Genomic DNA, 13,894 nt, shown 5'->3' with positions numbered 1-13,894 from the left:
AGAAGAAACAGCAAGTTTTATTAAGAAGAAAGTAATACTGAAAATGTTAAAATACCTGCTAATTCTTACAGAGGTCACCATTTGCCTCAAAAACAAATGGTAGTCCCAAAAAGGAACCAAATTTGACTCCAAAGAAAGGATATCACATAACGAAATCAAAACCTACACCAAAAACCAAAACGAAACCCAAGACAAAGGCTAAATCAGCCAAGCAAAAGTCAGTGGAGAAAGTGGCTAAACCAGCTCAGGTGGCAGAATCTTCTGATGAAGAATATCAAGTGATCACAGGTAATTAATTAATTATTTTTTTTACTCATATTAGACGGAAAGCGTTAATGATAAATAAAATCATATTTAGTAGATAATATATTCAGACATATATATCTTCAACTGAGTCTAAAGATTTAGGTGATAAATTTATCTTGGCCAGCCACCATATTTGTTACTACTATAAGCATTAATGGACTCATTTTTTCTTGAAAAAATACCATTAACTATGGGTTTCCCTGCTCAAGTTCACAGATACCCTCACTAGCCAGCAGAAAGTGGCTATGAACTCAATTCCCCTAACTGTATAATTACTTTGGATGAAGATGGCAGGAACATTGATAGTGATAAGGGGTGGTGTTCCTCTAAAGAATCTTACTAATTACATTACATATTCATCTTATTTCTCTCCTCTCTCTCTCTCTCTCTTCTTCTCTCTCTCTCTCTCTCTCTCTCTCTCTCTCTCTCTCTCTCTCTCTCTCTCTCTCTCTCTCTCTCTCTCTCTCTCTCTCTCTCTCTCTCTCTCTCTCTCTCATATACTGCTCAAGCCATTTGTTGCCATAATTCATTGATTACAGTAATGGGAATTTTATTTGATTTCTGATTATTGATATTGTTTCCATGTCAGTTTTTACAGAATATTGCACAGTAATCTTCATAAGATTTAACCAGGGTTTTTGATAAAACTTGTTCATCTAGGAAGAATTATGATACTGAATTCATCTCTCTTTTTTTTCCAGAAATTGCAGAAAGCGATGAGAGTGTAGCCTTACATTTAGCAGAGACTGACACTTTGGAAATTGGTCACCAGGCTGAAGCAGTAGTTAAAAATACTGAAGTACAAATCAAGAAGAAAATAACACATGGCAGTAGACAAGGAAATATGTTTAGTAGTCCAGAAAGAAATTATCTTTACCAGGAAATAAAAAATGCAAAGTGCAGTGCCATTACTCAGAGTATGGTGGTTGCTCCTGGTAGTGTCATTGAGAGCTATATTACCAGAACTGGAAGCCCCAAACGAATCAGGATAACAGCTGAAAACAAGAATGGAAATAGCTCAATGAACAAGAAGATGGCAGAGCATTTCCAAAATGTACAAAAGCCAGTAGACTCTCCCAGGAAGATCAACTATCACCAAAGGAAAATCATTCCCTAAAGGTTAATGAAACACATGAAGAAGAACATAGTAACCAGCATGAAACAGAAGAAATTAGTAGGAGTAGGCATAATAATTATATTTCCCTCAGCCCTCTGGGTATAAGTGTTAGAGATGAACATAACGAGGTTAGTGAAACAGCAGCTCATAAAATATCAAAAACAAAGAGAATAGAGAAGAATATGAATGGTACACAGTTAACAGGAAAGGAGAAGCTAGGTGTCCCAAACGAACAAAATAAATAAAGAAAAAACTTTGCCCAGCGAAGTATTGTTTGTAGCATCAGGAATCCTAGAAAACTTTGAGGAAGACCATGCTAAAGCAACAGAACTTTCAAGTAACACTTTGTCAACGATCTTACCTACATTGCATATTAAAGAAGAGCCAGTAGAAAATGAGTTCCTTCCTGTCATATCCAGTGTAAAAAGTGGGAAGGAAGTAGAAGAAATGTTAGAGACTTCTGAGGAGCCCATCAGACTGTGGCTTGATCAAATTCCAAATCCACAGAAAGCACAAAGAGGAACAGCAATTGGAGCTCAGCCAAGAAGTGCTAACAGTTACCCAGAACAAATGGGCAAAAGACAGATAAGACAACAGTAGTTTCTAGAATACAGCTTAAAACAAATTTTCTAGGCTCAACCAATATTGTTAAAGAACAAAATTTTGTTCCACAGAATGACCAATCTACACCAACAGTACCATTCCGGGTTAGTTCTATAAAAAAAGCAATGACTTATCCTCCAAAAAAATCCAAATAAAAATTGTGTAACCCAAACTAAAGTAAGGAAACCGATACCCGCCTTTGGTAGCTCTTCCAGTGCCAATGTCAGAAATGTACAACGCATTCATGAATGTTAAACCACAAAACAGTCACTCGTTATTGAGGAATTTAAATTTGCAGTTTTCAGGGACCTAGCTCTATGCAGAACCCAGCCACTACTTCTGACTCCATGCAGAATCCAGTCACTATTACAGATTCTATGCAGAATGTAGTTACTACTTGTGAGGTTCCAAGGCCATCTTCAGCGAAAAAAAACAGAATTACAGCTGTCACTTCTAATGAGTCAGATGCACAAGAGGGAGAATTTTATAGGGAACTTTTAACTCAAAAAAAAAACAGAAGGAAATCATATAAATCATAAAATTCCTATCAACTCCAAGTTTGCCCAGCTAATAACCATCAAGAGCAAACAGTCTGCCACGTTGCCATTAAATCCAAACCAACCCGGCACAGCAGATACACAGGTACAACAAACGCATCTGAATTCCTTTGCTCATGTTCCTGGAACCTCTGTTGCATCTAGGATTTATCCCTCATTAGCTTCATTTACTCCTCAAATAGTCATCAATGCTAAACAACCTCCAGATCCTCAGTCTGCCTCCTTCCTGTTGAAACCAAATCATTCAGATGCAGCATATTTACAGCTTTCTAACACACCTCTGCACTCTGTTGCTTCTCGTGTGCCTGGAAATCCAGTTGTTTCTTTGCCTTCATTTTCTCCTCTAGCTATCAGCACAAAACCACCTCCAATCTCTCACTCAGCCAACCTACCACTAAATCCAAACAAGTCACATGCAGCTGATAAACAAGCACGTTACACGCCACTGTACTCATTGGACCCCAATAAACCAGTGACTTCTGTTGCTTATCAGGTTTGTCACTCACCGCCTTCATTTACTCAGCATATACAAACACAGACTGAAACTTCTCCTGTAGTTAATCATAAATCAGCAAGGAGAAAAAGTGTGAATCATGGTAACCCAACATGAAAAGAGTAGTGTAGGTTGCAGTATCTCAGGGCATTTACTTTTAAATTCATACTGATATTTATCATGTTTTGACACCTTGGAAAGAAAATGACTTATTTAATGCAGATAATAATTGTGGCTTACAACTGTAGAAGCCTTTTCCATGAAAGGGAGTTATTGAGTGTAAATAATCACCCTATTATATTTTCTTAAATCAAACTTAGTTATTTAAACAACTTGGGCAATTTCTGTGTAATATTCCTTGCATCTTTCATTGTTCATTGGCTAAGATTCTCTTGCCCAATGTTCACTCTTTCTGTAAAAAACAATTCTGTTGAATTGTGGAGCTTCAGTTTTAGTTTCAACTTATACCATCCAAGGTTAACAACTATCTTTTTGTTTTGTTTTTTTGTTAACTGAAAGTTGTTTAGTTATTTCAGATGTTTTAGGAATGCTAATAGATCTGAAATAACTAAAAGGATCCATATTTGACAAATTTGGACTATTCCCAAAAAGAACATTTAGAGAGGATATTATGCTTTCTCTCTCTTCTCTCCTCTCCACTCCTCTCCTCTTCTCTTCTCTTCTCTTCTCCTCTCCTCTCTTGTCTCTCCTCTCCCCTTTTCTCTCCTCTCTCCTCTTGTCTCTCCTCTCTTCTTCTCTTGTCTCTCCTCTCTTCTCCTCTCCTCTCCTCTCCTCTTCTTCTCTCTCCTCTCTTCTCCTTTCCCTTTTCCCTTTCTCTCACACACACATTTACTCTGATTCCTTCACTAGTAACAATTATGTCTTTACCCTTGAAGATATGTTTACAGCATATGTGGTACTTTTATATTTATATTAGAAATGCGTTTCAGGTTTGTTTGTGTGGAAGTAATAGCATTTTATACTATTGTTTTAGATTTTTTATTTTAGTGGCAGTTTTGCATGTGTACAATTGTACCTAGCCTTTTACCATGCTGTGTACATAGATGAGAAATATATATTTTCAAAATAAATCTGTGATCAATTGTCTTTATTTTTTTCCTTTCCAAGTTGAAGGATTGCTTCACCTGCAGTGGTGAAAATTTATAATGTAGGGTCCTCTGTAATAAGCAACTGAAATCCAATTTGAATTAACAATTGGTTTCTTACTTATTTTACATTTGCAAATTATACTTCTTTTACATTACTTCACTTACCTTATATGTCACAAAATCCTAATGCAGCTTTCTAACTTCAGGTTTAAGAACATCCTTTAATGGATGGGTTATATAATTTAATACTTAATTAATTATGCTACTCATTGAAAAAAATACTCTTGGACTTCCAACTAGTCTCCAGCAAAATATTTCATAGTTTCTGATGTCTAGATTTTTTCTTATTTTGACCACCCCTTCCCAAATTATTATTTTCCTGAATCCTTTAATCAGATATGTCCTTGTATTTACCGTAGCAGTAAAAATGGAGAAATATTTATTTGATTATTTTATTTCTTGTCAACACATAGTTTTATTTTGTCTGCTTTACATGAATATAGAATCTTTTTCTCCTTTTTAGAACCATTTAGCTTTTAGTATGTCTGCAGTCCCATGTACACAGGTTGTTAAGTGTTGGGAAATGAAAACCCTCAATTCTTTCATGTCTAGCAAGCCTTTTTTTGTTGTGTAAAATGGAAGAGCTGCCAATAACTGCATTTTTACTGTCACACTATAATGAAAACTGTTTTTATTTATTTCCAGATTTATGTTCTTTAACATTATATTGTCATTTAAATCATCAACTTAGAGTATCAGAGTTAAACTTGTGCTCTCCTCCTTCACTTGGATATAAGAGATTGGATTACTACTAATCTTTTTTTTTTTTTTTAATAAAAGATATAGATTAAAATATAAGAATCTTGTACTTTGGATCAATATTCACCCAAAAAGTGGCGAGACAGTTTGTCAAAGTCAGTCCCTTCAGATAAACTGGTCAGCAATTGCATTAGTACATCATAAATAATTATAATTTCTTGTGAAACAGCCAAATGTGACTACCTGTTGTGATGATAGTAATAATTCAATTTTCAAGCAGCATATTATGTTAGATTAGTTTGAATTTTACAAAGCATTTTACACATTATAGTAGTTCATTCATTTCTGTTTTTACTATAACTATCACTAAAGCTATTTCCAACTTTTAAAAAATATATGAAATTTTAAATACTTAACATAAACATTTCTTTTTTTTTTTTAAGTGTGAGGATTGCTAATAAAGTAATTTGTTGTGTATCTTTAATTCAGAAACCTTATTGCTGTAGATGATGGATAGGGTGAGGTTAGATCCACCACACACGACAAAGATGACAGCATAGGTTGTTATCCTTCCCAGTTTGTATCCATGTTTTTAATTAAGGTCAAAAGTCAAATGCTTTTCATCATACCCATATCTGAGGGCCATCCACTTTGGTATACAATTTTCTTCTATATACTGTCGCTTAACCCCCTCTTCCTGATGCCCATTGTGGGGCGGGTCACGCACACAGAACCGGTTCACAACATTGACTGCCTCACACAACTTACTTTATATCAGGATGCTGCACTCCTTTACTGCCTGTCCTACTGGGTTCTGTGAGCAGCCTCTGACGAGTGTTCACGGGATGACAAGGGTGTGAAATGACAGACAAGTAGCAATCTCCGGTTTATTGCAGTCCACAGGGTTTGTTAACAAAAACAGGTCACCCCGGGGAAGGGCGGTCACTCCACGCACACACACGGCTTCGGCAAGCCTTTTACTTCTCCTGTGACCCAACAGATAATGCAGTCACTCTTCCTTGGGGAGAACAGTCAAGTACAAGCCACAGGTACAGCCACGGATCATACTCACGCTCACTCGTTCTTTTTCGCACGCTCCGCCAGGCAGCCTTACTCAAGCAGCAGGAGTCGTCCCCCCCCCCCCCCCCCACCCCTGCGGTCAGCCAATTATGCAACAGTCAGTTTGGCACGCTTTTTTTATCGCCTCCAACACACATACACCAAGTTACAAGTGCATTTCTGTAACAATACATTTCAAACTCGCACCCTTTTCTTCTTGACTATAGATCTCAATCTTGTTTTTCTTTTTTCTTTTTTTAATGAAAGGTTATAACTAAATATATTTAAACGTGTGAATAATGTTCTCGTTAGTATTACACTAACTTGTTTTAGTTGCTTTTGACAGCCGCTATATGTTGGATTACCTAATTAAATACTACATGAAGCACAGGCAAATATGAAAAAAAGTTTTCGAGAACAATGTCTCTCAGGTTCTCCAAGCAAAAACACTTGGGTGGACACTGAACAGACAAATTTCGAAGTGAACCCATGAGGCAACCACGTTAATTTATGATCACTATCAGAACTCCGCACAGAAAAACCCTGCAATTCAAGAAGTTTCTCAAGTGAGTGCTACAAGGATGCGGTCACTCTCCTTGAAAGAATTGCCTGCATCCCTGTGCTAGTTCCAACTTTGAAAGTTAAACTCGTACCATCAGCCAGCAATCCTTAAACTCTGCAGTGGCTCTTCTCATTACTGGTATCACCTCCCAAACCATGGAGGCCCGCAGACATATTGCAATCACAGCTGGATACCGCACTGAAGTTAACTAGTACCGCATGTATATCTCGCTGATAACAGCTATCAGACACTGAAGCGAATTCGGCATAAAATTCCCTCTCACAGTAAGTTACATATGTGGGTATACACTGCAGTGGAAGAAATGAAGCAAAATAAGTGTGTTTCAGTATGGCCGTTAACTTGAGCTAATTTAAGTACCCCCCCCCCCCCCAATCCCTTGCTCGTTACTGCCGTGGAGACTCTGAAGAAGAGATCACCCCTGCCTTGGTTCTCAGCCCTCGTTTCAACTAATTTTACATGGAAACGGAATAGAAAAAAAGAAGGAGAAGACTCCTTTCCTTTTCTCATTCTTCACCCATTTGTTCTGTCCCGTTATCCTCATGGTTAAACTATTTTTTGCCGTTTTCGCCACAATACTTTTATCATAATGCTCCTTACACGCCTTTACTCCTTCCCCTTCTAACAACCTTTACTTTATACTATACCCCATCAGCTCCCCCTCTCTACCCTTTCCACTACCATACTGCAATCTAGTACTGCTCAGCCTGTAACTTTACTCTAATCATTAATCATTCCTAATCCTTTTCGCAAATCTACCATAATACCCCCAAGCCTCACGTTATCACTATATTTTGAAAGCGCCGCTAGTGATCTTTAGTGCTGACGCGGCTTTTTTTTTTTTTTTTCAGTAAATAAAAATACTTTACCAAAGACTGTTGGAGTCTACCTTGGATGGAGGTGGTAACCATTTATGTAGCATGAATTCACTGACCGTGCTGCAGATAGACCTTCTCACCCCAGAGGGGATACCACCTCCTGCCTCAGATGGCTCAAGTCTCTTGTCAATGATGGCAATCACCTCTTCCACAGGGATGTTCCAAGCACCCTCCTGGATGACATGCATGATTTGGATGGATCCCTCCTTTACCAACCGCAATGATGTCACCAAATCAACAGTGAACAGATGGTGAAAGGTCCTAATATCAACATACAAGTTTCCAGAGGGCTTTTGGCTTGCACTATCAAGTCGGGTTGTGTTGTCCGCAGGGATGGGAAGCGTGCTTGTTGCGCCGGAATAAACAAAATAAACATATACGCAGTATCCCATTGGAATACATAATAAGTGTAATGTGGTTAGCTTAACTCAAGTTTATACTTATATTCTCAAAATTATAAGAGAACCCGTAATACTTACATTCTATTAACCAAGAGTTAATAGTAGACACTCAACCGTCGAATGCTGTCAGATAGCCAGGCCGGGCCATAAGTGAAAGGCCCGGGCGAAGCCAGAACTTCGCAAATCTCAAGCAAGCAAGCAAGCAAGCAGCTGTCAGATATGGTATAATTACTGCGGCCCACGAATTCGGATGGGATGGCCACCGGCGTGCGGAAGAAAGATGGCAATGAAGTCTGGCTGCCACAACGCTGCACTCAGACGGGTGAGGATCTATCCTTTCAATCAGCCATCCCATCTAAAATTTTAAAATACGTTTTTCATAAGAAAGCAGGTGCGACGGAGGTGAAGACCGAGACTCATTATGCACCCAATGTTCGATAATGTTTTGATAATACATAATAAAAAAATGTATTTTTTGTCATTTTAAAATCGAGTCCCGAGTGTGTATATGTAATGTTATTTATAGAACGGGCCCCATAACGTTTTTTTTTTCCGTATTTCCTTATGAAACTCCGCCAAGAGCTCCCCCTAAGTCCTTGCTCGTTATTGTCATGGTAGGGCATAGGAGGCGGAGACAGGGATCACCCCATTTTGCATTTTCCTCAACACTCCCACCAACAAATTTTGCATGGTCATTTCTTCTCCTTTCCCTTTCGTTCACTTCTGTCTACTTTATCCTTTTCGCCAGAATACTTTATCATAGTGCTATACTTCCGGGCTTCGCTCAATGTTAATGGTTAATGGTTAAAAGCAAGATAAATTTTGCTAGACATCTAAGGTCATGTAGCACTATAGTTAATGTTGGGAAGGTGGTTGAGTTAGTGATTAGTTGTCTAAGCTGGGCAAAGGAATTGGTGAGTGAAAGGGTTAGGGTCGGGTATGGTAAGGAGTTAGATTAGATGAAGAATATGTATCGTTTGAGGAAAAGAGAATAGGTTGTTGAAGAAAAAAGTGTGGGATTCTGTAAGGATGTCTGATAGTTGGGAGGTCGGTAAAGGGGGGATAGGTGGGGGAAAGCAGAGGTACGAGTTGTTTCAAAACGTGGGCACGGCAGTAGGATGGTGTGGGATTGGAGTGTCTGGTGGTGTTTATTGACTTTATGGAGTTAATGAGTTACATAAGGGATTCACGTGCGTAAGGAGGGAGTGGAAGGGATAGAGGGATGGTGGGAGGTTAATGTGGGGGGGGTTGGGGTCGGGGGGGATGGGCTGTGTTGGGAGGGGGAAGGAGGATAGGGTGTAGGGGGGAAATCGTTAGGAGGAGGATGGATATCAGCAGTTACTTGGAGTGTGGAAGGAGCAGGAGTTGTAACATTTGGAGGTTAAAGTGTCAGTTTTCATTAGGTAATCTTGAATATTTTAAATGGTTTCTTCTGATTGGTTCGGGTTTGGGGGGATAAAGGATTTCTTGTGAGGGGGGAAGAGAGGACTGGTGTCTCAAGCATGGGAAAGCAAAGGAAGGTGGAGGTGATTGTGTGGTAGGGGAAGAAGGGGTGGAACGTTTGTTCTGTCCTTTTTACGGGTAGTGCGAGGAGGGAGAGGGGAAGGTGTTGGGATTGAGTGGTGATTGAAGTATCTGTAGTAGAGATTGGAGTGTCGGGTTTTTAGGATGGCAAAAGAGTTTGACTGGGGAAGGTAGAAGAGGGGGGTTAGATGTAGGGGGGGGTGGTTTAGGAAGAATTGGGTAGAATGAGCAGTATTACTGGAGTAAGGAGTAAGAGAGAAACCACGTCGACTTTGCTTCTTGTCTGGCTTCACGTAGTGTGAGTCCAAGTTTGAATTTTGAGAGTTGCTACCTCAGACTCAAATTTTAGGTGGGACAACCCCAAAAAAATACATTATGGGGGCCGCCACAGTTGGCACATGTGCGTTGATTGTGCAGGGCATTTTAGATCGGGTATGGCCAGGTTGGGCCATAGTGGGCATCTGGCTGGGGAAAACGGCAATGTTTGGCTGGGTGTCCTAGAGCCAACAATTTTGGCACTAAACGTGGAGGGGGTTGGTATGGAAAAACAGGGAGGGATTCTCCTCCTATGTAGACGTTAAAGGGAAGGCCCATGCCTGCGGAAGGTAATTTTTGGCTATGTTAGTGGGTTTCTTTCGATGACCTCTGGGGGGAATGGAGTAGCATTGTACTGATGTTGCATCATATTTCTGTGAGACAGGCAAGTAATCTCCACAATCTGCCCAAATCTTTGTCATAGATTGGGCAATTTGCTGGGGAGATTGAAACTGTTCCGGGTGCAAGTATTGAGGGTTGGATGGGGTTCTGCAAGGATTGGGTTACCATATAGGTCGTTAGTTTTGTTAATGCTATAGCTTGGTTTTTCGGATGTTACTGTGACAAGACGGGAGCGGGTCGGGTCGGCTACGGAAAGAGACTTTGCCTACTTTTTTTTTGGAGACATTGTTGGAAAAGAAGGGTGTTGTCAGAGTAGGGAGCTGTGGAGGGGTCACGAAAAATTGGTCCCATTTGGCTGCGCTGAAGAGGGTATTCAAAATTGTTGTAGAGATAGGGGTATAGAAAGGCGGGGGCGTGACGAAGATGGAGTAGTGTTAAGGGAGGTAGTGTTATGGGGAGGGGGGCAATAAGGCTGTAAGGGGATTAATAAGGGAGAAAGGGTGGGTTGATGTTGGAGGGTGTGGGGGTAGAGGGGTTGAAGTTGAGATTGCTGGAGAGTGGAAATGTTCCTTAAGGGTTGATTGTTGGCTACTGTACTAGTAGGTATTGATGAGGGGGTAGTTTATTGCAGTGATTTGGAGCCGTGGTCAAAAGGGGAGCCTGGGGTCAGGGAATCTGGTGGGTTTACATCGTTGGGGCTATTTGATAAAGGGGCACGCCTCATTGCCCCTAATAGTGGGATAAGTTTTCATTACTGGCCATGGTAAGCCTGGATTAATTTGGGGATAAAAACAGTCACCCCTCAGGGTCCCCTTTAGGGGTTTAAAGGGGTAGATAACTAAATCAGGGGATACCGTGCCCATGGCTCCCTCAGGCCGTTCAGGACTGGCACAAAGTCAGCCTTTCATCCTTCAGCACGGCTCTCACACCTTAGGAGGTGGATAGCAGAAGGGGTTTTGGGGAAGGGACAGAAACGAAAAGTGGGGAAAGGAAAAATAAAGACCATTTTCAAAATTAGTTGAGTCGAGGGCTGAGTCCCAAGGTTGGGGATGTTCCCCATCATTGGGTCCAGTCCCGCCTCCTAAGCCCCCCCCACGACAACAACGGGCAAGGGATTGGGGGGGGGGCTTCGCTCCCAAGCTCCATCTTATCACTGTTTTTGATACACGCCGCTGTCCTTAGGGAGTTATAACAGAATTTTTTAAAAATATAAATCTGCCAAGAGCTTGCTGTATGCTGTCAAAATGGTTTAGAGTTTTTAGGAATGTTTCGATATTTCTTTTTTAAAATCTTCAAGAAATCGATGGTCAATATAAGCGTCCATTGTCAATCAGCAAGCAACAAATCTGGGTCACCCAATTGGGGTCAATCCTGTTTTATGCTGTGTTAAGTCAACATAACGAAAAGTATGCAAACACACTTATGATGCTGCTGTCCCATCATTTGTTTGTAGTACTGTTTTTTTTTAATAGGAGTGCTACGATGTTCAATACTGCATTTTTTTTTTAAACTTTAAAATTACTTTGGTAACTTTACTAATGTTATCGGCGTGTCAGCACTAATACATGTTAAAAAGATCCATCTAGGTGTAAACAAACGCTGTAAGACTCTGAAAATTTTATGAAAGGTGTTTTTTTTTAAAATGACATAGAAAATGGAATTATTATACAAGTCCTGCTATTCGAATGTCGAGTCCTATTGCTCGAGTGCGTTGTGGTACTTCTGAAAGTTTTTTTTAAAGGACACGTTTTCCCATCAAAAGGAGTGTGGGCATGTCCTTTGTTCAGAGGTTTACGGAAATTATTTCTTTTAAAGAAAAATAGCATATATTGCATTAGTGAAATTTTTTTATGTGTACTTATGCATATGGTAAAATCGCTATAAAATTTTGTTGGCATAAAAAATCCATTACTGTTGAAGCGTACTCACATTGCAGTTTTTGCGGGTACCTAAACGAGAGCTTACTCCACTAAAATGTAACAGAAAAACCTACCTGGCCTTCCTCAGGCGTGTTCCACTATTCTCAATATTTATAAATAAAAGTATGAAGTTAGCAAATTTATATCGAATTTCTGTCGAGTTATAAACATAAATACAAGATCTAAAACAATATGTCTTTTCTATTACTGGGCCCAACCCCGTCTTTGAAACATTTAGATCCGTTCCATCTTCATAATTTTAAAATTCGGTGGGAGCAAAGAGACATTGGTCTCAAGCGAGAACTAATGGATCTAAACAATATCCAATACCTCTTCCAGACAAGAAAATTAGGAAAATGAACAAAGAATGCTACAAAAAATGAAAAGAGGGATTTTAAAAATGTATAACGTTGAAAATACATATTAGTCCACTGCCCCCAAATTGTTTACATATATGTTTCATTGAAAATAAAAAGAATGCATTGCAGATACAAGTGGAAAATGGAAAATATGAGCATATAGTTTCCATTGCAGAAAGGAAGCAGAAAACGGAAAATATGAGCAAATAGTTTCCATTCTGAAAGGAAGCAGAAAACGGAAAATATGAGCATATAGTTTTCAATCATAAATATTTCAACAAAGCCTTTTTCCCCGCGAGCCTTAATCGTACGTAATTTTTGGCCACTGGAGATGGGATTTTGATTCCCTTCAGAAAGACTGGGCAGGGGAAAGTTCGTCCACCTTTTTTTGTATATTTTCCTCATAAAAGAAAAAAAAGTTTTACATTTACGAGAATGCATTTTTTTCGTGAGTATAACGTTAACACACCCATCGAAACTGAAGGTACACGTTCCAATCGCCGTCTTTCTGAAGGAAACGAGACAAGTCCCATCTTTATCTGTCAAAATTATATTCTAAATAAAACTAAGAATTTTTTTCTTCTTGCCCACCAGAGCTAGAATACTAATGGACCATTTTGTATAAACAGAAGTGTCAGATCCAGTTGGGGAAACGCTTCCCCTCTACAAACTGAAAAAAAGACGGTCCACTGAAATAAAGGAGTAGAGACAACTACAAAAAAAATGAAGGATAATAAAACCCAAAACAATGAATTGTACATCATGTTTTAAACATTATGTGAACATGACATAAATTTCCCAGAAATGGCCTTGTAAAGCTTTTTCTTGTGACAGTGAATAAAATACGAAGGAAAAGCAGAATTTAACATTCTTGCCGACTAGTGTTCAAAGAGGACAAGGCTGGTTTTATCAGATTTACATTTTCAACATTTGAACTTTACAATACCAACCTAAAAACATGAAAAACTAAGAATAAAAATATGAAATAAAAACTCTTTCATACATACAATCCAACTACATACAATAAAGAATGCAAAGCTTTGCCTGATCATTAAAAAAAAGATTCACCGTCGAATTTGGTGAATTAAAATTAAAACGTAGCTAGATGTTTGAAGCACTGTTGGCTGTCCAAAAGCAATTAGTTGACATCTGGCACTTCAAGCAATCATTAAACATTAACTTTGAAGATGTTAAAGCGTATACAAGGCCAAAAGCAGTCCAGTCCTGGATTCACAGCCATGCCCTTCCCACTTTCTATGAATTTATCAAAACTGAATGCATTACTTCCTCTCCTTCCATTGATGTTAAAAAATGCTGTACCAAACTTTATGTGGCATATGACTTTTTTTCCTACCAATATGAAAAATTAAACTATATAAATTTTTCTCTGGAAACCAACACCTGTGTCTTTGTGTTTCCTGCAAAATTCAGTACTCTGCCTCCTTACATGAACAAGTTTGGAAGTTGCTCACGGATTTTCAAGTCTCGGCTGTTTATTGTTTTTTTTTCTTCACAAATGCTACGGTTTTTTTTTCCCCTGTTTCCGCATTCTTTCGCTTGAGTGGAGAAAGTA

At 39.1% G+C, this 13,894-nt stretch overlaps 1 protein-coding gene across 1 annotated transcript in view; it reads left to right on the top strand.

Annotated features, from left to right (window-relative positions):
* LOC119575559 overlaps positions 1-5,000 on the top strand; it is a 6,140-nt gene extending 1,140 nt beyond the window's left edge. The window contains 10 exon segments of the mRNA XM_037923211.1: positions 72-288; positions 1,008-1,382; positions 1,385-1,647; positions 1,649-1,985; positions 1,988-2,148; positions 2,332-2,412; positions 2,585-3,076; positions 3,973-4,026; positions 4,709-4,760; positions 4,891-5,000. Of these exon segments, the coding sequence (XP_037779139.1) occupies positions 72-288; positions 1,008-1,382; positions 1,385-1,647; positions 1,649-1,985; positions 1,988-2,148; positions 2,332-2,412; positions 2,585-3,076; positions 3,973-4,026; positions 4,709-4,760; positions 4,891-5,000 (2,142 nt within the window).
* Positions 5,001-13,894: the final 8,894 nt, after the last annotated feature.

The sequence above is a fragment of the Penaeus monodon genome, chromosome 7 (assembly GCF_015228065.2).
Source record: "Penaeus monodon isolate SGIC_2016 chromosome 7, NSTDA_Pmon_1, whole genome shotgun sequence".
In the NCBI taxonomy this organism is placed as follows: Eukaryota; Metazoa; Arthropoda; class Malacostraca; order Decapoda; family Penaeidae; genus Penaeus; species Penaeus monodon.
Note: the sequence above shows the minus strand (reverse complement) of the source record. Positions and strands in the feature narration are given on the sequence as shown.